Source organism: Protopterus annectens, chromosome 3.part1 (assembly GCF_019279795.1).
Source record: "Protopterus annectens isolate FY-2018-M chromosome 3.part1, PAN1.0, whole genome shotgun sequence".
Taxonomy (NCBI): Eukaryota; Metazoa; Chordata; order Ceratodontiformes; family Protopteridae; genus Protopterus; species Protopterus annectens.
The window spans coordinates 1,355,805,091-1,355,828,735 of NC_056732.1; the positions used below are offsets into that span (position 1 = coordinate 1,355,805,091).

Here is a 23,645-nt window from a genome sequence, read left to right on the forward strand (position 1 = left end):
GAGCTGCTTTAGTCTTTGCCTTTGAAGCTGAGGTTGGCTTTACATATAACTGTGTAGGTCTGAAAGCACCCTCAGAAGCCGATGCCTGCTCAGCGGCTCAGGACCCATCTGAGGGAATAGTTTCCGATTGTCCAATACCTGTGTATCCAGAGGCCTAGTTCGCTCCACATGGGAGTTGGCAGCGGCCTGTGGCTCTGAGGTAGCGGGGGTCATGGGGCTGCGAAAGCACCTCACTGAGAACCGGCGAACCGGCAACTGGCCTAGCGGAAGCCTCGTTGTCGGTTTTGGACCTAGGATGCCTGTCCTTTTCCTTGCGCTTTTTATAAACTCCCGTCGTCGGCTGTTCCGACGGCATTATATAATTAAATCTTCGGCCAAAGTAATGAAAGGCAAAATCGTACCGATGCTTAATAGTGCGTTGGTTAAATCTAGCACAAAACCGACAGCTAGCAACATCGTGGTCAGGGCCTAGGTAAGGAATACAGTAAGAATGAAAATCCTTATGAGGTATTTGCTTCCCACAAGAAATACAATTGTTAACTTTTTCTGACATCGGTCTGGAGCAAGAAAAAAAGTTTCCCCAACGGGGTACTTAGCTTTAATGAAGACTTCGGATCTGAAATTCGATTTCGAAAATCTCAGGAGTCAGCCGGCCGGCACTTGCGAACTGCTTTTGCTTCGGGCACTGCGCGGCAAGAAAGACTGAAGAAAATTGCGTCGGCTGCATCTTTTATTGCTCTGGCGCACTGACGTCAGGGAAGAGGCGACAGCAACCGACGCCGGACCAGGACTTTGGAATACAGGTCGACTAAGGGTAGCCTGCCAGCAGGATAACCCAAGTGTAATGACTGCAACAGTGAAACACGATGAACATCTGAAAATGCGAAAGAAGTCGTCGGTTTGTGTTGAATATCGGTAGTGTGAAGAACTTCCTCAGACCCATCCAAGGTAGAGACATCCACAGGTTCCATAGTCAAAAAAGAGTCTTGTGGCATACTGAAGCAGCCTGTGAATCCATCAAAGTGGACATTAGGGGCTGCGAAAGTGCCTCAACGAGTACTGGCGAACTGGCGACTAGCTTAACGGAAGCATCATCAGCAGTTTTGGACCTGTGCGGTCTGTCTCTGTCTTTACCCTTATGTTTTTTCGGAAGATCGGTAGTTGGATGGGTTACCAAAGCCATTTCAGAATACGGAGATCGAGAATGAGAGCATTTAGCTACAATAAGGGCCTGACGATGAATAGTTCAGGCGTTGAACAAAGCACAAGACCAGCAGAGAGGTACGTCATGGTCTGGGGGTGATGCAGTAAGAATACAAATCTTGGTGTGGTATTTGCTTTCCACAGGCGAGATGACTGTTAACTTTTTCTGATATCGGTTAGAGCAAGAAAAAAGGATCCCCAATGGGGTACTTAACTTTAGAAGACTTCAACTTCAATTTCAGAAACGAAAACTCAGGTAGCGGCCGACCGGCACTCATGCAAACTGCTTCTGCTTCGGGCTCCTCTGCAAGAAAGACTGATGTAATGGTGTCAGCTGCCTGTTTTTATACCACTGATGACCTGACGTCAGTCCTGAAGTGACAGCAACCGACACAGAAATACTAAGCCTCTGGTATTCGGGCTGACTGAGGGCTACCCCTGGCAGGATAACTAAAATGTGAAGACTGCAACAGTGAAACACGAAGAACATCAGGAGGAACAGCAGAAGATCTAGAAGAGTCCATCTGCAGAAGCTCGTAATACCTTTTTTGGACCTCAGAGATTTGGGCACAATCCCATTTAAAAATAATTTCATCATTCAGGAAATAGTGTCCCCAAAGGAAATCTCCTCAAAAGGAGAGTCAGGACTACTGGACACCTCAGAACCATAGTCTAATGGAAAAGTAATTTGGGAGGAATAAGCAAGGGATTCCTCATCTGAATCCACCTCCTCCACCTCAGAGGAATTCTGCTCCGTAGGTCTCTTAAGAGGAGTAAAAAATCAAGGGGGAGCTGGAATAAGTGACACTGAAGTTCCTTAGCAGCTGGAGAAACATGTTTTGTTTTTTGTTTCTTCTTCAAGGGGATGTCAGCCTTGTGAAACATACAAAGTTCAAACCTCAGAAGGCACCCTAATGGTAGTCAGTACCTCCTCCCTAACCAAAATCTGAGGAACACACCTAGGCCCTTCCATAATAATCAGCTGTAGTTCCCCCTGAACATCAGTAGTAGGCCTCCAGGGATGTGCAAGATGTCTGTTCCATACTGGTCTCCAAAGAGTTTGCAGCAAATAAATCTAACAAAAGGGCTATACAGTCCTCCAGGCTTTCACTAGCCACAAGAGAGACGTCCAGCGGAGGCAGCACAGCTGAAGAATCAGACCTTGCTTTCTTGGTATTTTTCTTTGAGGAAAGTCGACCCTCAGAGCGGGAAGTTCCTTCCATAATGTCTATGCCAAAAGCTTAAGACACTGGTTCTCTAAATAGATGGCCAAAGAGGAAAGCAGACTATGCAAAATCTTCGGGATGAAAGCCTGACAAACAGAGCAGAACATATACTCATGGGAAGCACTGAGGAAAAAATAAGCACTGCTCCTGATGATCTTTATCGGGAATCTGTCTCCCACTGACATTTATCCTTCCTGGATGACATGAACCCCATAAGCAACAAAGCAAAAAGATAACAGTAAAAACCCCAATGGGACACTTATCTGAAAAATGGTTTGGCGAACCAGCAAACAAAGTGAGCGTTCAGACCGACATTCTAAGATGGCATTTGGACTGGCAGCAAAGAAGTTCTGAGGATGGTACATCCAGATGTCACCTTTATGCCCTACATTGCATGCAGGCAGCATATGTGTGAGGTACAGAGTACCCTTAGCAACCTAAAGGCTTCGGTATACTGGACAGACATCGGGCAGCCCTTGGCAGGGAATCCCTCTTGTAAGGAATACTGCAACAGTGAAATGGAAAGACATCTGTTCCCAGTTAAAACACTACAGAATATCTATAGCAACTTTCTTTCCACTTGTTATTTTCCTGGTGCAAGTACTCTCCTAGATACCGAGATATCATGATGGAAACCATTTAAGATGCAAGTCAATGCACTCAGCAGCACTTCTATAGTCTGGGCCTGAATTAGGCAATTGTCCAGGTAAGAGTACATGTGAATGCCACTGGTTCTGCAATGAGATATCACTGAGTATAGACTTAAAAGCCTTGGGAGCAGTAGCTGCCATAAAGGCCAAAGAGGTAAACTGACAGTGAAATCCCCCCATCTTGAATCTTAGAAAGCACCTATGATTCATCTATGGTCCCTGTATATGGTTGTAAGGCAGAAATCCTTCAGATCTACTACCACAGCTTGAGGAAACAGGAAGAACAAGAAAGCGCACAGAGGAAGCAATCTGAACTTTAGAAGCTTTAGGAATTTGTTTAGATTTGATAGACTTGACAGTAGGCATCCAAGGCTCCTCTTTTTTCTGGTATTAGGAAGAGTACCAAGCACAACTTTCAACCTCTTATCTCAAGAAATCTGGACAAAGCCTTATATAAGGGGGACAAAGGCCCAAAAATAGGGACAGATTTTAAATATTGCTCTTGTCAACTTAGAAAGTTGATAGAATAATAGGATGCACTTTTGTAAAGGATATGAACTCTGAAACTCAAACGTATATCATTATTTGGTGACTTCAGTCCTCTGATCATCTCACTGATTTGCCTGAAAAACACAGATATTATGAGAAACAGGCAAAAAATATTAGGGAAAAATCTGGACAGTTGAGAGCTACGGTACCAACTAACAATCTGTGCATGTTCTCCAAATGAGGCTTTCTTTATTACTGACTGTTCCATTACTTCTTCTGGAAGAGGTAGGGTAAAGTGTCTCTGGTTGTTTGATGAGGGTAGTATCCCTTAAAACTGTGGGACAAACTGTGATGTGTACCTCTGGGAGACAATCTACAGAACCCACTTGTACCTTCCCATTTCTTTTCATTTTTCTGCAAAAAGGGCCAGAAGATCCCCCCACACACACACACATTCTGGAGGGGGTTTCTATTGGGTAAGGGGGATGCAAGAGCTGGAAAAGAATAAGGGATGGACTGAAACAAAGAGTAGGAGATAAGTCATGGCTTCTCCCAGTCTGGGCCCCAAGCCCTGTTGGCTCCCTCACTTACCTTTTTGGTCATTTCATCTCCATTTCTGATACATCATTTTACCATTTGACTGCTTTTCTTTTGTTTGGCATCAGTAAAGGTGGCAGTTGTTTGAAGGGTATTTCCTATTATATTTTGGAATTTTGGGTGGAACAGCTGCATGAGATGTTGGCTCCCTCACTTACCTTTTTGGTCATTTCATCTCCATTGTTTGGCATCAGTAAAGGTGGCAGTTGTTTGAAGGGTATTTCCTATTATATTTTGGAATTTTGGGTGGAACAGCTGCATGAGAGACCACAGGATTTTAACCTTCTCTTCTGGTTTAAAAAAAAAAAAACTCTCTAATGAAGGGCGTCTAAAGAGCAATTCCTTACCCAATGCGACATTGAGGAATTGAGCACCGACATCCTCTGTCTGAGTAAGGATTTTAAGCCCAGTATGTATCCTATATTCTTATTTGAAGTACTCCTTCATTAAAGAAAAGGTCTCTCCAAAAGAAATGTGTTCTGGAAAACCAGAAATCATGTCTTTATCATCTAAGTCACACAGCAGATGGAAGAATAGCTGACACTTGTAAGTTAAGTCATTCTCTGTGACTCAGAGGATTCTGACCCTCCAGTTCAGATAGGACAGAAATCTCCTATTCCATTAGGAATGGGAAGAGCAAGAAGTAAAACTACACTCCTCCACTAACAGGAGAGCCCCCATCATCCCTTTTAGCAAAATAACTTGGGCTTTTCCCAAGAGTTCTGAACTGGACTTATCCATCAGTGAAGCCCTTTCTAGGAGAGAACTTATAAGCACCAGAATGTGGCTGAAAGTGACCACTTCTAATACACACCAACCCTTTTTGATGGTTCTCTCAAGATGAACTTTACACACCACACCAGCATCACCATATAGGCATGTCAAGACTGTGGGAGGACTGCAAAGGATGCAGTCATCCTGGTCAACTTCATCTGTGCATGAGGGGGCAAGATCATGCTCCCAGGCTGAGTGTGGATCAATGCTCTAGTCATGTTAACATATACAAATACATAAATAAATGCTTCAGGTTCTTTGTTGGATGTCAAGAAGTTCTTTGCTTCTTTGGAACTGACAAAGGTCTATCAGAGGAAAAATGAGAAGTAATAGAAATGGGGACAATAAAGGCCACCTACTACAGTGAGTGCTTGCTTCCTCCTTAGGAAGTCTTCAACTAAGTCCTGGGTAGCTTACATGGGACTTCCTCAAACAATTATCACCCAGGATCTTGTTCTAAACTATTCCATAGTGGAGAACAATCTCAGCCATGCCATCTTATGTAAGGAACCATCTGGACCTGAGGCCCTAGCCAAAATGTCAGCACAATCAAATCTGCAACAGGATACATGGTATTCTACACTGGAGGCCAGAGACAGGCTATTGTGAAAATCCTCCATGAGTCAGACTCAGGAAGGTCAGTACGCTTTTCCGGCCCATTTTTCACCAGCTAGGTTAGGAACTGGCACATGGAAGAGAGAAACTGCGCAGTGCCCTAAGCACAAACATAGTAGAAAAATATATCCTTTTGCCACTCCTGTCCAGTTTTATTCTTTGGCAAGGAAGCAAAATGCTGCAGTCTGTGGGAGTAGTGCCAAATCAAACAGCTCTTACAAGAATCAGCACTATGCTTAGTGAGTTGGTCTGCCTACTCAGGCAGCAGTTTGTAAAGGACATCAGTCTTTTGGGGGGGGGGGCTGCTATGACATGCACACAAGGTGCTTTGAGGGTTAAGGCACACACAGGGCACGTCCTCTGATCTTAAGGCCCTCAACCAAGGCCAATGACTGGATTGGTCTTGAACTCTCTTTAGTCAAGAGTGAGCTAACCACCTGAAGGATTCAGGAGTCACATGGGCACCAGAATTACCCTGAGAAGGTTTTAGGGTTGACCCATACACAGAATGGTTGTCCTTGTAGTGATGTTCTGACCTCTGCCACTGGCTATGAAAAGGACCCTCCTGCTGGTTTCCACATAGTGAATTCTCAACCACCACTATCTTTGTGAAGTGGACTAGCAACTTTCCCATCTTCAGCGTCAAGCAGCAGAGCTAAACAGCAGTTATTTATGGCAGCTGTTGATGTCGTGCTCTTCACCATGACTGTAGAAGCAATGCCACTGCAGGTGTTGGCTGGCAATCTGCTGATCACATAGACAATTACTGCAATGCACAGGTGTGCAAACAGCTGACTTTGGGTGACAACAGAAAGACTGTGATTCCAACTCCATGAAAGGTAAAAAGAGTGATGGGCTCTGGAGATGAACACACATGCATTTGATGACTTACGTCATGGTACGCACTGACAGGGCAAGTAGATGTCTGAATATCAGATCTTGTTAAAAAAAAAGTCAAATTCTGATTGATGGAGAAGTGATTCCCAACCCAGGAACCATCAAGGTGGTCCTCAATGTTATATTTATAATTTTCTTACATTGCTCTGTAAAGACTTCTTCCACTCTGCGCTTACTTTTTAGTATTTGTTGAATTCCCTCCCAGGACAGCAGACTAAGTTATTAAGTAAATTATAATGAATAGTTTATTAGGTCAGGAAATTGCTCTCCTTAGCAATAGACCAGCAAATAACACCACCTTTTAGGGGACCACAGCTGTAGCATTTAGCTGTTTCCAAGCTGCAATAATGGACTGGTTTATGACCAGCATGGATTTCTTTGTACATTTAGGTATTTCTATGGGAAAAGAACTGGGACCAGAAAGGAGGTCTAAAAAAGACTTTACCATCCCCAGGGTTTTCTAAAATAGGGTCATGGGTGGGGTTGGGGAGCAGTCAGGTGGGGAGAACTCATTGTCCTTGTCTGTACCATAGAAAATAGCATCTGGTTCCTCAACACTCTTTATAAGAACCTGAGTGGAAGGGAGTCCTCCATTCCCATTAATTCTAGGAGCAAGCTGACAAGTAAGGCCACTGTGTGAACGGCAATTAATAGATGATGGGTGACCAGGAGCCAGCAGAGTACTTGCCAGGGGCAGGAAGCAAGCAAGTGAGGGATACCTTTGCTAGGCTCAGTACTGGTAAAGGGCCATATTCCTATAGATATGGCTCCACATCTGCTTTACAAGTTCCCACTGGATATCAAATATTTGCTTGTTTGATACATAAGCATTGAGACTAAAGAATTGTCCCCAGCTGATAAGGTAGACCCCCTCCTCCAACCTGGGCTGACAAACCTTTCAAAGCATGGAAAGAGATACATGGAGGAGAGTCCATGGCCTCAAGTACTTCAATCTGAGACCATGTGACTCAAGACATAGCTCTCTATCTTATGCCTGGTTGGTAGAATGCACCTGCTGACTGACCAGGGGTTGGTGGCACCTGTACCCTGTAGCACCCTCCCCCCAATCTGGAAACCAGGGCGTGTCTCCTCCAAACCCCTTGCCATTTGCTGAAGCAAAACAATGGTACTGACACCAGCCCTAATTAGTCAAGGACTAGCTCAGCACCTGTGGGGATAAGAAGGCCATTTTAACAAGGGACATGCCGATTGCTTTCCAAGTCTCATCTTTGGGAGGTGTTCTAGCTTAGGTAGGGGACTGTATGGCGGACTCTGCTAATGACAGCTTCTTGAGAGCTTTTAACCTATTACACACGTCTGGTAGTGAAGTCAGCCAGAAATTTTCCCTGTGGTGTCTGAGGATAGCATGGTTGAACTGATGGTAGTTGTTTTAAGCTGTGTTCCTCTCTGAGGCAATACAGGCAATGCAGGTGTTGGTCTACATTAGGAACTTGATCCCCAAAGTATATTTTGTAAATATGCATCTAGACATCAAATGCAGAGGCTTTTCATCAACATGCAAAATGATCATATGTGAACTATGGAAGTGAAAGAAAAGAAATGGTGGGCTAATGGGCTAGGCTTGCTTATGTGTTTGGTGTGTCCTTTCTTAGCATGTCCCAGTATAAGGTGCTCAAGTCCCCAACTAAAATGGAGGAGTTTCTGAAAAAAGTGACAAACTTCTACCGGTGGAGAGGATGAACCAATCAATGACACACTGGAGACTGTCTTCAGTTTTGGATCACAAAATCTCACAATGACTGGAAAGTGCATACAACATTTTAATTTCTCACCTGAGAAACAAAGGCTATTTAGGATTTTTGTTTTGGTTCAGTAGGATAAACGCAGAAGCTCCCCTTCCTGCACCCAAATGACCCACTCATTAATTCAATATTTCACTGGGGAAAGAGACCTCTTGCCCATTTGTTCCTAGGTGGAGGCAAGAAGAAGAAGTTAGTCTGCAGATCCCGCAGAGTATCCTATCCCCAACTTCCTCAGCAACTTGTAAGTTCCTCTACAGTTGCTTTGAGAGGTGTATGCATGTCTCCCTGCATGCACAGCTCCAGACTATGTGGCATACCACTTATGAAGTGGGCGCATTAGGCTTCTTCATGCTGTAGTAACAGAAGGTAAGAGTTGCCAATGTAGCAAGCCAAGTTGCCTCCCTCCAGGATGGGGGAGTCAGTGACAGCCACTCACTCCCATCCCTCCAGTCCCACCAGCCCCTGTGTGACTAGTCGAGCATGGGTTATCTGAGATGCATTAAGGCCTTTATCCCTCTGCATCATTCAGTCAGCTAGTTTGGCTCTTTATGACTGAGGCAGTAAAAGCTCAGAAAATGTAAACAGATCTACAGAAACAAAATAGAAGAACCCCACCCCCCGCCTTACTTTACAATATGCTGTTCTTTTTCTCTCTTCCCCCTGTGGCCCTATCATCTAGTGGCCATATCATCCATCTATTATTCATTTGGCATTCATACACCTCACTGGCAAACACAATTTTTAAATTTAGGTCAGTAGCTTTATATGCTGAAATGGGTTTACTTCAAAACAACAAAATACCATGCATGTTATGCAGTTTCTATAAACTCGTCTCAATAATGTGGAATTCGCTGTTATGGTACTTCTTTGTTTTGAAGTAGACCCGCTGAAATGACAGCTGCTGACTTCTCTTTACTGAAACAGCTAGTTTGTTTCATGTCACACCTGGACTGGTAATGAAACTACAAAGCACTTTGAGTGACAGGCATAGGGAAATAAATGACGACTACAAGTGTATATTTTAAAAGTATACTGTTCTGCTTCCATACTTCTCTCCACTAATCTCAGTGCAGTTTTGTTGTATGGCATTCAGTTGTCCAGCGGGATGTTGGCAGGCATGTCTTGCAATGGCATACAGCCATAAGGCTGATAGGAACATTAATTTGACAGCATAAACAAACTGAGGAGTTCCTTTCCTTGAACAGAGGAAGGATGCTGCATACTTCCACATGGAAGAAAAGATCCAAAACTATGCTTTTACTACCTGTGCAACTGATCCATGCCTCAAATACAAAACTGGTATACAACATTCAATACGCAGTGTCCACACCATGGCAGAAAAGATGGTCAAAACCCTCCTAACAGAAAAAAAAAGGTAAGCTTATCTAAATATAACCATCGCTAAGGGATGAAGTCTGCAGCTCCCTCCTTCCCCTTCTAGCAAAAACAGTCCTCATACTTACTGAGACAATGTCTGCAATACAGCGATTCAGGTTGCCTTTGTCATCCTTAATAGTGATTGGACGGTCCTCTTTAATTCTTTCCATGGCCAATGGACAATCCAACTGAAGTAAAACAAAGTGGACACATGACATAAAACTATAAAAAGGCAAAGTGAAACATGTTGGTAGAAAATGTATTTTAACAGTAACTAAAGCAACATGAGTACAAATTAACTGAAACAACTGAACTGAAACAACATAACAGAAGATGGCCAACACAGACAATACCCATACTTCTTTTTCTTGTTTCAGCAATAATGTAGCTCTGATAACGAGTGGGAGTATAACAAGCACTGCTGCAGTGTGAGAATCTCCTTGCCCAACCACTCCATTGTTCCCTTTTAAAGCTAGAGAAATAGGCAAAAATCAAGCCATACCTTTTCAGTTTTCAGTGATTTTTACTAAACCTTCAGCTCAACCTGCTGCAAAGTGTATTAAGTTCAAGCAAGTAAAAACTTTTACAAGTCAGCATTTGCTACAGTTAAATATTGCAGTTTTTTTTCAGAAACCTCACGTGCATTAGCAGTATTTTAATCTGATTCCACTGCACATTTTTCCACACTCCCCACTTCACATTTCAGAACAGTAACAGTTTAGGCAGCATTCAGTTTTGGTGCTTACAGTTTGTTTCGCCTCCCCTATCAATTTTTCCTTTTTTTGTTTTTTTCTGATTCAGTTTCCACCACTTACTCACATCTCAATTAACTATTTATTTCCTGTTTTTCTGCTGAAATATTTTAGCTCTATTACTTTATGCTAGACTCACAGGGATGTATGGACCAGAACAGCAATTCAGTCACCGTTTACCATTATAATGGCAAGGTTTATAACCATTTATTAGCAGTTCTAATGTCTCAGGCATAGCTTAAGCTTCTTCAGTTTGTTTCTTTTTTAGTTACAGCCATGTCATCTTTAAAAAATATACTCTACTTGAGTCTGGCATTCTACAGGTACCTTTGACATACCATTTTGCACAGTAGCAGAAACATGGCAGTGTTATGTGTGGCTTACAATTAACACTTTGCCTTATTCTAAGTCTGTATTTTCTTGTTTTCGTGACTTCCAAAATCATTTTTTTCTTGCCTTAGAAAGCCTTCTCTATATTCTGTGAATTGAGTAGAAATAGCTTATTTTTCCTTTCCCATTTTAAACATTAAAGCTATTACAACGTACTATTACCTACCTACTTACATTTACATTTTACATCTTGTTTTAGACCCTAAACTTACTTCATCTAGTCATCGTTGTGCTACATCTTATTCTGCTGACAGCTCATATTTGTATATTCTCAAGAACGAGACCCTTCTTCTTTAGACTTAAACTGGCTTGGTAGGAACAGAAATGGACCACTAACTGCAAACAGAAAAATGCAACCTAGGCCAATAAGATGGCAGACTGTATATTTAGTGTACAGGCTCACAGACCTCCTGAATGAACAAGTTATTTTATCCCATCGATAGATCCATGGCCAGGATCCAGCTGTTTAGATCTATTGTCCATATAGGGAGAATGATATCAAGTCACAGGGCTAAATACCCACTAGTGTGAAAATTTGCTCTGGATGATCACTGTCGAAACGACACCCTGACCCCATAAGCAAAAAATGGGGAAAAAGGGGGTGCAGATGGATGGCTATCTCATTATTCAACAGGGTACAAATAAAGGCTACAAGTGTATAACAAGATTAGAGGATAAAGGGCACAAGAAATTACAGAAGCTAAATCTACTCTCAGTTGAGGATAGGTGAGAAAGAGGAAACATGCTAGGGGTGCAGAAGACTCTTAAGGGCAAGTGTCATAGCACACAAATCAAGAAGAAAAAAATGAAAGGAGGAGGAGGGTGTGCCTACTAGAATATGGGCACAAAATTCACATTCAGACATGGAAAAGTACTTTTTCACTGAAAGAGTAGTGGATAAATGTAACATATTACATGATATAGAACTGAACTGTAACATCACTTAGACCATCAAGAAAGCCTGACGTAACAAAAGCCTGATGGAAAAAACATGTATCCGTGAATTACCATATAGGTGGCAGTACACTAAACACCGAAAGTTTGATAAGAGACTTAGGGACACAGGTGGACAGTGGTCTCACCATCAATAACCACATCGCCACAACAGTCAGGAAATCCTTCTATGTGGCACACCTCATCACTAAGGGCTTTTCATCCAGAAAAAAGGAGGTCATTGTCCCACTGTACTCATCCCTCATTAGACCCATTATAGAATACAATGCCCCGTTTGGTATGTACCTCTCAAGACATCTGCAACAACTGGAAAGGCCACAGAAATACCTCACTAAAAGAATCACAGGCCTAAAGCAGATGCCCTACGCTGACCGCCTTAAAAAACTCCAGCTATACTCTGTCGCATATCGTCTACTCAGAGGTGATCTTTGCTTAACATACAAAGCCATGTCAAATCCAGAGCTGTTGGACATGCTACACTTAAAGAAATCCCAATCCCTCAGAGCCACACGCTCCAGTGATCTAAACCTTGTCATCACAATAAACAAAACATGCTGGAGGGATAGGTTCCTGACCCAGAGACTCCCCAGACTCTGGAATAGATTGCCCATACATGTCAAGCAGAGTGCCTCTTTGGTCCTCTTCAAAAGGAACCTTGACGATTGGATGGGAGAAAGGAAATTCACCCCGGGGATCACGTCAGTCGCCCTGCTAGACAGGGGTCCGGGGAAGTAAATAGTGTGGGAAGAAATAGCCTGGGAATTGTTATGGCTAGGCTTGTATAAGCCCTAGGGCTGATAGCCTAGTACCAACCTATGAACCTAAACAGAAGGTTAAAAACAGGGACATAGGAAAAGCAACAAAAGATACTAGCTACCCAAATACATATTCTGCCTTCTCATGCCATCACAGCTATGGAATGGAATGTAAATTCACCCTTTTTATCCATTTTTGAGTGTTTCAGGATGTTTTCTTTGATTTTCCAGTAAGCAAATGCATATTATAATCTATCTAACCCCAGAATATGAGTTTTCAAATTGTCTGCCAAAAATCTGTCAAATGCAAATACTGGCACGTGAAAATGTGTCTGAATGATTGCTATCTATTTGCTTGACCATATTTTCAAATGGAAACAAAACAGATATGTTTAGTTGTTCTTTACCTTGGAGGCATAACCTTCAGTCATTTAAGATGAAATAACCTAATGAAAGGGACTGCAAAGTTGCTTAGGGTTTCCTGCTCACATGCACTCTAATGAGTGGTAAGCAGCAACACAGTACCACTCTTGTTTACCTTTCATACAAACTATACTCCAGTCCTCCCTGTTTCATCCTGCATGGCCTCAAATTATAATACAATGTCAGTTTGGCACCAAGCTGTCCATCTTTTAAGAAAACTTCAGTAAACATATCCATTAATACCTTCCTTCGGTTCAAACCAGATGGATACAATGTCTAGTCTAGCCAACATCTGTGGGAATCTCCCCTCCAGGATGTCATCCTCCCAATACTGACCATTACTGAAGTGCCTCCCGAACCTATCAATGGATGTGAATAGTACATTTGGCTCTACCTTCCTTCCTGTAGTTCTGTTGCTTCAAGTGCCTGGATACAGTAGCCATAGTTAAAGAAGAAACTAAATATTTACTGTATGGAATGATGTCAACCCAGTGGTATTCCCCTTTACCATGGCTAATTTCCACTACATTTTCACAGTTAGTACTTAATGTCAGATGTCTTAGCAGTTATTTCCTGACTTCTGGCCACAGTGGCAACACTTGGTGATATTATTATTGACATTGTTAGTGTAATACAGGCATCTGTGACAACATTCCCCCCTTTTTTATATTCAAAATCCTAAAAAAATAAATCCAAACAGATAGTGAGAACTAAAAACCTCTCCATTTGAAAATATTTTAAAACATTCCAAAGATAAAGACATTCAATGGGATCCTCCAATGTTGGCATACCAGATGTAACTTGTAGCAGTGGGTTAATGCAAAGCCAATTCAGTCCACCTTTCTTTTTTCCCCCAAAATGTTTTTATTCATTTTATAACACAATAACTTAACACTATAGTAACAAGAAAAAACAAATAACCTATATACAATGGCCATAACAACTAAAACAGCAATATACATAGGAGAACACTTAATATTTCTCTAACAGATTAGACAATTTTGTCCAAGCAATTAAATGATGAGTTATGTTGTTAGCCCTTGCTTTTATAGTAGCAATCTCATTCTTATAAACATATTTCACAAGATGAATAAACTCAGCTTTAAAGACAGGAATAGATTGGGATTTTCAAATTTTATTAACAATTTTCCTTGCTATATAGAGGATAGACCATAGTAAAAATATTTGTTTTTAGGAATGATTTCAGGAACATTGAAAAGGATAAGGGAGTCAGAAATTATACAGTTGTCATTCCATACAACTTTACAAAGAAATTTAAAGTTTAACCAAAATGGGGAAATTATTTTGTAATTAACAACCATATGTATCTGGTCAGCATCATGGTGTCTACATCTTCAGCATTTCATTTCATCTTTCTTGTACATTATTGCTAGTCTATGTGGGGTGAAAAAACATCTATGTAAAAATTTCCATGTGTATACACACCAGAACAGGGAAGATGTGGATTCCTTCACCAACTATAAATACAATTTTTTTAATCTTTTTCTGAGAATACTTGTCTATTAACTTCTTTTGAATAATTCCAAAAAGAAACATCTGATCTGATGTTGTTAATCTTCGTTCATTCCTTACGATGGGTTATCGGTTCCATCCTCGGAGCCGAGCTGGCCTTATACCAAGCTTGCATCAGCCAAAAACTCTCGAGCCAAGATCCTACCCACAATGTTCTGCTCCTTGTTACCTCAGATCTCGTTTGCCGTATTGCTGTACAGCCATGTCAAGTCTTCTCTCTCAGCTAAGTGTTAAATTTTTTTTTGAAGTTTTTCTCTTATTAGTGTTTAGAAAGTTTTCAATTCCTCAGTATCTCTATATTCCTACCCTATCACAACTTGAGACTCTCTCCCTATAGTATATTCTGTCCCTTTTTCTTACCTTTGAGGTAATTCTCCATTACCATCGTTGGTAATTCTTTCTCTTCCCTTTTCACCCTTCTGGGTACTTTCATAACCTTTTAGTAGTATCGTAGTCTCTCCCTTGATATTACAATGTCAGATAAGAAGAGTAGTGTTGGTTTCAAACAATGCACAGAATGCGGACATAGGTTACCGCTTTCTGATGGTCATGATTTGTGTGTCTATTGTCTGAATGTTTCCCACTTGTCAGTGGACCCCCGGTGTGGGATTTGTAGAAATTTCTCGACTAGGACTCTGAATGAAAGGAAGAATAAACTTATACTAAAAGGCCTCCTTAAAACTCCTTTCTGTGAGGCGATCTCTGGGTTGGAGGGCTCACCCCCTCCTTCTAAACCCTGTAAGAGGCACTCTTCTTCTTCCTCCTCGAGGTTGCTCACTTCGTCTCCCTATGGAGATCACAAGGAGTCGACTCACAAAAAGTTGAAAACTTCGGGCCCAGTGCTGCCATCTGTGGTCCTTTCAGCCACAGCATCGGCACCACCTCAATTTGCTCTCACCCCAGCTATGTCTTCTTCACTGCCACAGGTGTTCCTGGTGCAGACACTCACGGCTCCGACAGTATCGTTGCAGCCTTTCTCAGCACAGCTGACATCAGTGCAGACTCTTTTGGCAAGGTCTCTACAGGTACAGTCTCCTTCAGCACGTTGGTGTTGATTCCTTCAGCTCCATCCTTGCTGATGCAGTCAGCTTCCGGGATACTGCCCTTTACGGTGCAGATGCCTTCTGCACCGACCTGCTCGGTGCAGTCACTTTCGGCACCATCGTTACCAGTGCAGACACCTTCTTCGATGGCAATGTATTCATCGGTGCAGACATTTGCCACACAGCCCTTCACGTTGCAGACACCCTCGATGCCTATGGTGCCACCTTCGTCGGTGCCTCGGCACCATTATCCTCAGTGCAGACACCCTCGGCTCTGGGCTCTACATTGCACGAACTCGCCAGAACTAAGTATTCTCCCTCCTTAGATCCTTTTGTGGGGAGTCAGTATAGCCCCTTTTTAGACAGGCCAGAATCTCTATCAGGTCTCTCTATGAGGTCGACCAGGAGCCTCTCAGAACAGGATGTGTTGAGGCTTGTCGATCAGTTGCTTGTGGCCAACTGACTCTCTAATCCATCTAAAGCTATGCTCCCTCTTGCAGGTGACTGTTTCTCACCACAGATTCCATCTTACACTCCTCCTTCGACTTCCAGGGAAGCATCGAAGCCCCTTCCTCTGACACCAACAGTGGAACTCACTTTGGAGCTGGAGTCGTCCTTGTGATCCTTGGTGCACTGGGCGCTTCTCAAGCTAGTGGCTGTGCCATGAGGGCGGGCGTTCTTGGTTCAACGTCAATTTTTTCCTATGGCACCCTCCAGGAATCCTCCTCTCCTCACACTCCACAGCCTTCTTGAGACTCCTGGTCTGAGGGTCAGCTCAATGGAGCGGGGTGTGACCCCGGTCCCGAGGTTGTCGTACTCGGTTCTGGACTCTCATCCCACTTTGGGCAGTCCAGCCTTCCAGGCCATGGAGATGGCACTTGCCTCTGCTGGCAAAACATCCCTGTCAGAGTCCTTGCCCCTTCTGTGCCACAACTGTCGCAAGCCACAGCTACCGGACCCCGGGCACAAGGGCTTCAGGTTTCTCTCCCACATGATATCCCCTCCTCGCAATCTTCCCCACAGCTTCCCACTGAGGAAGTCCCTTGCAAGGCTTCAAGCAAGAGGAAGCACATGGACTCCACTAAGGAGTCTCTAACCAAAGATATGGACTTTGATGACGGGGAAGAGTCTCCATGGTCATCCTCTGATGAGGTGTCCTTTGCTGACATCCTCGAGATCCTAAGACAGAGGGGTGAATGGAAGTCCTCCAACCCTTCCTCAGAGGAATCTGTATTCCTGCAGGCCTTCCGTGCCCAGCCCCCACCTCCTGGGTTACCCCACCGGCCGATGAGCTAGTCCAGCTCATCGTCCGGCGTGCATGGAAGGCTCCTGACACTTTGGAAGCTATACCTTGGAGGCCTGACAAAATTTTATCTCCCCCTGCTGAACATCCTCTTTGGTCCAAAGGTCTTCCAGTAGATGCCATGGTGGTGGTGGCTGCAACCAAAAAAGACTTGCCAGAAGAGAGCTAGACTGTCCATCCACCCAACAAGGAGTCATGGGAGATAGACAGACTCGGGAAGTGTGTGTTTGCTTCATCGACCTTCGCTGTAAGGTGCTTGAACTACTTGGCACATTTTACGAGGCTTCAGAGGGAACTTATCAACCAATTCTCTGAAACTTTGGCAGGAGCTGTTCTGATGAGGTGCGAGACAACTTAGCCTCTCAGATAGCGACCCTGGAATCTATATCCAATTCTTCCATGCACCTCATTTCACATGCAATGGAAGGAGCAGCTAGAGCAACAGGCATAGTCACGAGATGTCATTCCTGGATGCGCCTTTGCAACTTTACGGATTCCTTTACAGCTTCCTTCATGAATGCCCCCATCGAGGCCACTTCTTTGTTTGGCCCAAAGGTTAAGGATACGTTGGCAAGGTGCGAACAAAATGGTAAGACCCTATCTGCCATCGGTGTCTGACACTCCACCCCTCAATGATTGTACTCCAGAAATCAGAGGAGCGAGAAGATGTGGCACAGAAAATCACAGGGCTCTTTCCATGATGCACATGCCGAGTTCTCCCCTAAGGGCAGAGGGGAATACTCTAATGGAAGATGTCCCTTTCGAGGCAGGAGAGGTCCGCAAAACCAGGGTTCCAGATATTCTTTCTCTGGGCAACCCTACCAGTGCTCCTGAAGCGTTGCCTGACTGCTCACCTCTGGAAGTGGTCAGGGGGTCGTTTTTCCTTGTACCCTACTGCCTGGTGAACCATAAAGTACAGTTTTGTACCTACCATAAATGTAGATGTTCGAGTGTTCACCCTGCTGCAGTCATCACACTTGGGTTATCCTGTCGTCAGACGGTCCCGCATTCGGCCAGAATTCCAAAGTGTTGGTCCGGCGTTGGTTGCTGTCGCTTCTTCCCTGATGTCAGTGCGCCAGGGGTATATATAATGCATCCGACGCCATCTTCTTCAGTTTTTCTTGCCCCAGATGTCAGGTGCCCCCACAAAGGTGGTCAGTAATCAGTACTAAATAAAGTAATTTTGTTGCACAAACGCAAAATCCCTCCAGCTATAAGCAAATACATCAGGAAGGTATTGTATAGATTTAGCCAGTTAGATCAGAGGGGATGGAGGGAGGGGTAACCTGGACTGCAGCAAGGTGAACACTCGAACATCTACATTTATGGTAGGTACAAAACTGTACTATGTTCATCGTGTTACCCTGCTGCAGTCATCACACTTGGGTAGAATCCCAAAGCTATGGATGGGTGGAGGAGTTATAGAGGATTAGAGGAGGCTAGAAGGCCCTGCAGAACTGCAGTGGCGAAGCCAGTCCTAGTCTTAGAGTAAAGAGGTAAGTGATAGTGTTTTGTAAAAGTGTGTACTGAACTCCAAGTTGCAGCTTCCAAAATCACCTTGGTTGGTACCCCCCTGAGGAAGGCTGTAGATGTAGCTGTTGCCCTGGTAGAGTGGGGCCTAATGGTAGCAGGAACTGGTTTTCCATAATGCGTACAGCAAAAACGAATGCAATGTCCTATCCATTTTGAAATGGTTTGCTTTGATATAGCCTTCCCTTGTGAAGCTGTAGCATAGGATACAAAGAGCTGGTCAGATTTCCTGAAAGCCTTAGTTTTATCCAAGTAGTAGCGAAGTTGCCTGTTAATGTCCAAGGAATGCAGGAGTCTTTCTCCTTTGTTCTGCGGGTTTGGGAAGAAGGTGGATAAGTGAATGGTTTGATTTAAAGACACACTGGAAACCACCTTAGGCGTGAAGGAAGGATTAGTACGTAGAGAAACTCTGTCTTGATGGAAAATGAGGAAAGGTTCCACTGCCATTAATGCCTGCAGCTCTGAGACTCTTCTAGCTGAAGTTATTGCTAGCAGCAGGGCAGTCCTTCCATGATAGGAACTGTAGATCTGCAGAGAAAGCTGGTTCAAAGGGAGGTAGTGTAAGTTTTTCCAGAACAAAATTGAGGTCCCATGTTGGTGTAGGTGCTCTCCTGGGGGGCCTAATGTTTTTTGCCCCTCTTAGGACCTGCCTTAGAAGTGGATGCGAAAATAAGGGTGGTTCTGTGTTGTAGTGGGCTGAAATAGCTGATGCATGGATTTTAATGGAAGAAAAAGAAAGTCCTTTGTGCAACATCTCAGTTAAATACTGTAGAATCTGAGGCAGATGAGGCTGAAGTGTGCTTTGGCCTTTAGTTTGGTTCCACGCACAAAACCTTTTCCATTTGTCCGCACAGGCCTTCCTGGTGCTGGGCCTTCTAGCTTCCAGAATAACATCCATAACTGTTTGGGAAAGAGGAGCTGGTGGGATGTTTAGGTGACTTTCCATGCAGCCAGATTTAAGGTTTTTAACTGGCTGTGAAGAATCTGATTGTTTTGCTGTGTGAGCAAATGGGCAGTTTGTGGTAAAATCCAAGGTGGACCCTGGGCCATATTCCTCAACAGTGGATACCAGTGCTGGCGTGGCCAATCTGGAGCTATGAGTATCAGTTGTGGTCTCTCGTTTCTGACTTTCAGAAGCACCTTTGTGAGGAGGGGCAATGGAGGGAAAGCATATACTGTCAGGTTTTTCCAGCTGAATGAGAGTGCGTCCACTTTTCAAGCTTGATGGTGAAGTGTCCTTGTACAAAATTTTGTTAGTTGGTAGTTTTGAGGACTGGCAAACAGGTCTATGTCTGGAAGGCCCCATTTTTGAGTTATCATTGCAAATACTTGTGGATCCAGTTTCCACTCGTGGGGATCCATGATGTTTCTGCTGAGGTCGTCTGCCAATGTGTTCTTTTGTCCTGGCAGGAATTGAGCTTGTAAGTGAACTTGGTAAGCCAGAGCTGTATTCCACAAGGTCATTGCTTGCCTGCATAGAGGGTAGGAGTGTACCCCTTGTTTGTTTATGTACCACATTACTGTGGTGTTGTCCGTCCTTATTGTAAGTTGTCCTGGATGTAATATATTCTTGAAGGCTGTCAGAGCATTCTGTACAGCTAGCATCTCTTTTTGATTGATGTGAAGATTCCTTTGATCTGCAGACCATATGCTTTGAATGCACTGTCCTGCCATGTGTGCCCCCCAGGCGTAGTCCGATGCATCTGTTGTCAAAGTTTGCCTGGCTGGGGGTAAGGTGAAAGGCTGACCCTTGTTGAAGTGACATGCCAGTGACCACCATAGAAAAGTACAGTTTTGTACCTACCATAAATGTAGATGTCCGAACAGGATAGCATCTGCAGTCATAACAAATGGTTGTCCTGTCGTCAGGCAGCCCTTCGGTCGGCCGGATTCCAAAGTCTGGGTCCGGCTTCGGCTGATGTCGCACTTCACCCGACGTCATCTCTGCTGGTCTTCGGGTATAAAGGCATCAGCCGACGCCATTTTCCTCAGTGTTTCTTGCCCCAGATGCCAGTTGCCCTCTAGGAAAGCTAAATTTGGATAAAAGCCAATGTTTCCAAAATAGTAGAAGGCAAACACAAAAAATAAGCATGTATGTACATATATACAAACAAATACACCATAAGAGACTCCCCCCCCCCCAGCTAGCTATTTGGAGGGTAAATACCCTAGGAGTACTACAGAGGGGAAGGAGGGTGGGTAATCCTGACTGCAGATGCTATCCTGTTCGGACATCTACATTTATGGTAGGTACAAAACTGTACTATGTCCTTCAAGGATGCATCTGCAGTCATAACAAATGGGTAGAATACCATAGCCAAAGTAGGGGAGGAGAAAGAAGAATTATGGTGTAGTTAGGATCCCTTGCAGTACAGCAGTGGCAAACCCTGCTCGGGATCTAGAGTATAGAGGTAAATTATAATGCTTGGCAAATGTATGCACGGAGGTCCAAGTAGCCTCAATAATGTCCTTGGTTGCCACTCCTCGTAAGAAAGCTGTGGTAGTGGCTGTAGCCCTTGTTGAATGAGGTCTTATGTCCTGTGGAACTGGTTTTCCATGGTAGGAGTAACAGAATCTTATGCAATTTCCTATCCATTTGGAGATTGTCTGCTTGGAAATTGCTTTTCCTTCCCTTCTTGTTGCATAGGCCACTAAAAGCTGGTCAGTTTTTCTGTTACTTTTGGTTCTGTCCAGGTAGTAGCGTAACTGTCTATGTACATCCAAGGTATGCAGCAGCCTTTCCCCCCTGTTCTGTGGGTTGGGAAAGAAGGTAGGTAGGTGGATTGCCTGGTTTAAAGACACTCTGGATACCACCTTAGGCATAAATGTAGGATTAGTTCTCATGGACACTCTATCTTGATGGAAGATTAGGAAGGGTTGTACTGCCATTAAGGCCTGTAGTTCTGAAACCCTCCTTGCTGAAGTAATTGCCAGTAGGAAAGCAGTTTTCCATGATAGGTGTTGAAGATCTGCTGTTCCTGCTGGTTCAAATGGAGGGAGTGTCAATTTTTCTAGCACAAAATTCAAGTCCCATGCTGGTAATGGTGGTTTCCTAGGAGGTTTTACATTCTTGATCCCTCTGAGGAATTGCCTGAGTAGAGGATGTGAGAAGACAGGTGGATCGAAGCTGTATTCTGCGGAAATAGCTGATGCATGTATCTTGATGGAGGAATAGGACAGGCCTGTATGTAGAAGCTCTGCCAAGTACTCCAGGATGTTAGCAATGCCTATGTTTGACACATCTTTTCCTCTTTCAGTACTCCAAGTGACAAACCTTTTCCATTTTCCTGCATAGTTCCTTCTTGTTGAAGGTCTGCGGGCTTCAAGGATAATGTCTTTAACCCTTTGGGATAAGTCTGGGTTAGTTGCTGTTATGTGATGTTCCAGGCAGTCAGTTGTAAGGTTTTTAGGTTTGGGTGCATGATGTTGTAGTTGTTCTGAGTTAACATCAAAGGCATCAGGGGTATTGACCACATTCTCCCCTGTGACATGCTCCTCAGCAAAGGATACCAGTGTTGTCTTGGCCAATTCGGAGCTATCAGAATTATCCTTGGCGTTGCTCTTTGATTTTCAGTAGTACCTTGTGCATCAAAGGAAGAGGTGGAAATGCATATGCTGTCAGGCCTTTCCAACTGAAGGATAGAGAGTCCACCTTCCATGCAAGTGGGCGGCATGTCCTTGTGCAGAATTTTTTGAGCTGGTGGTTGAGTGGGGATGCGAATAGGTCTATTTGTGGCATTCCCCATTTCTTTGTGATGGCCTTGAAGATGTCCGGGTGCAGCATCCATTCGTAAGCATCCGAGGTGGTTCTGCTTAACATGTCTGCTAGGGTGTTTTCTTTTCCTGGCACAAATATTGCCTGTAACTGGATGTTGTAGCTCAGAGCCATATTCCAAAGGTCCAGAGTCATTCTGCATAGGGGGTATGAATGAGTGCCTCCCTGCTTGTTGATGTACCACATGACTGTGGTGTTGTCTGTCCTTATCATTAAATGGCCTTCTTTGAGGAATGGTCTGAATTTCTGGATTGCTAGTTTTACTGCCAGCATTTCTTTTTGGTTTATGTGCAGGTGCAGCTGGTCTGGAGTCCACAATCCTTGTATGCACTTGTCCAACATGTGCGCCCCAGCCTAGGTCTGAGGCGTCCGTTGTGATGGTTTGGTTTGCTTGAAAGTTGTGGAAGGGCAAGCCTGGGTTTGACTGGCATGCTTGAGCCCACCATAGGAACTCTTGTTTCAGGTATTGGATTAGTGGGATTTCGGTTTCTAAGCTGTGCCTGTGTTGAGACCATAAATTCTTTAGGTACCACTGTAGCTTTCTCATATGCAGTCTGGCATGGGGGACCAGGATTATGCATGATGCCATGAAGTCCAAGGCCTGCAGTATTTTTCTTGCTGTTAGTTTGTTCTGCTTTGTTAATGCTAAAGAAGTAAAGAGGGAGTTGTTCTTGTTTTTCTGCAGTCAGGAATGCCATTTGTTTTACTGTGTCCAATTCCGCACCCAAGAATGTTCTTGTCTGGGATGGGATCAGTCTTGACTTTTTTAAATTGACTGTGTATCCCAGGGCTTGTAGTAAGCAAATGACTCTTTGTAAATCTGTTGTCAGCTTGTTTTTGTTGTCCGCTTGTAACAGGCAGTCGTCCAGGTATGGATAAATTTGGATTCCCTGTAGCCTGCAATGAGCGATTACTGATGCCAGGCATTTTGTGAATACTCTGGGCAGTAGATAAGCCAAAGGGTATTGCTGACAATTGATAATACTCTGATCCACCAAGAAATCTGAGGTATCTTCTGCAATTTGGTCGTATGGGGACGTGCAGGTATGCCTCCTTGAGATCTAGAGTTACCAGCCAACACTCCTTGCCCAGCATGGGAAGAAGTTGCTGTAGGGTCAGCATTTTGAATTTTGGGACGATGATGTATGTGTTTAAGACGGACAGGTCGAGAATAGGTCTCCAACTTTTCTCTTTTCTTGGTACTAGGAAGAGTCTGGAGTAGAATCCTTTGCCCTGTTGTGTTATTGGTACTCTTTCCACAGCTCTCATCTTTGTTAGTTGAGCTACCTGCTTTAGAGATTCTGTTTTTTGAGTTGGAGGTAGGTTTGGCATTTCTCTTTTTACTGGTAAGGTGTGGAAGTGGAACCTGTAGCCTTGGTCTATGGTTTGTAAAATCCACTTGTCTTTTGTAATATAGTGCCAATTTTTCGAAAATAAGGCTAACTTTCCGCCTAAAGGTGCTGCTATTTGCTCCCTGGTAGGCGGTGTCAGAGCCAAGTCACTGTGATTGTCCTGTTGCAGTGGCAGTGGTTGTGTCTGTGCCTCGCTGGTTATTGCCTTGCCACTGGCGTCCTCTATAGGCACCTCCTCTGGATT

General features: G+C 43.8%; 1 protein-coding gene across 2 annotated transcripts in view; it reads right to left on the reverse strand.

Moving 5' to 3' along the window:
* VPS28 (VPS28 subunit of ESCRT-I) overlaps nucleotides 1–23,645 on the reverse strand; it is an 870,107-nt gene that overhangs the window by 382,723 nt on the left and 463,739 nt on the right. For both annotated transcript variants that reach the window (XM_044067388.1, XM_044067387.1), the window contains exon 7: nucleotides 9,678–9,779. In XM_044067388.1, coding sequence (XP_043923323.1) covers nucleotides 9,678–9,779 — 102 coding nt within the window. The remainder of the gene's footprint in view (nucleotides 1–9,677; nucleotides 9,780–23,645) is intronic.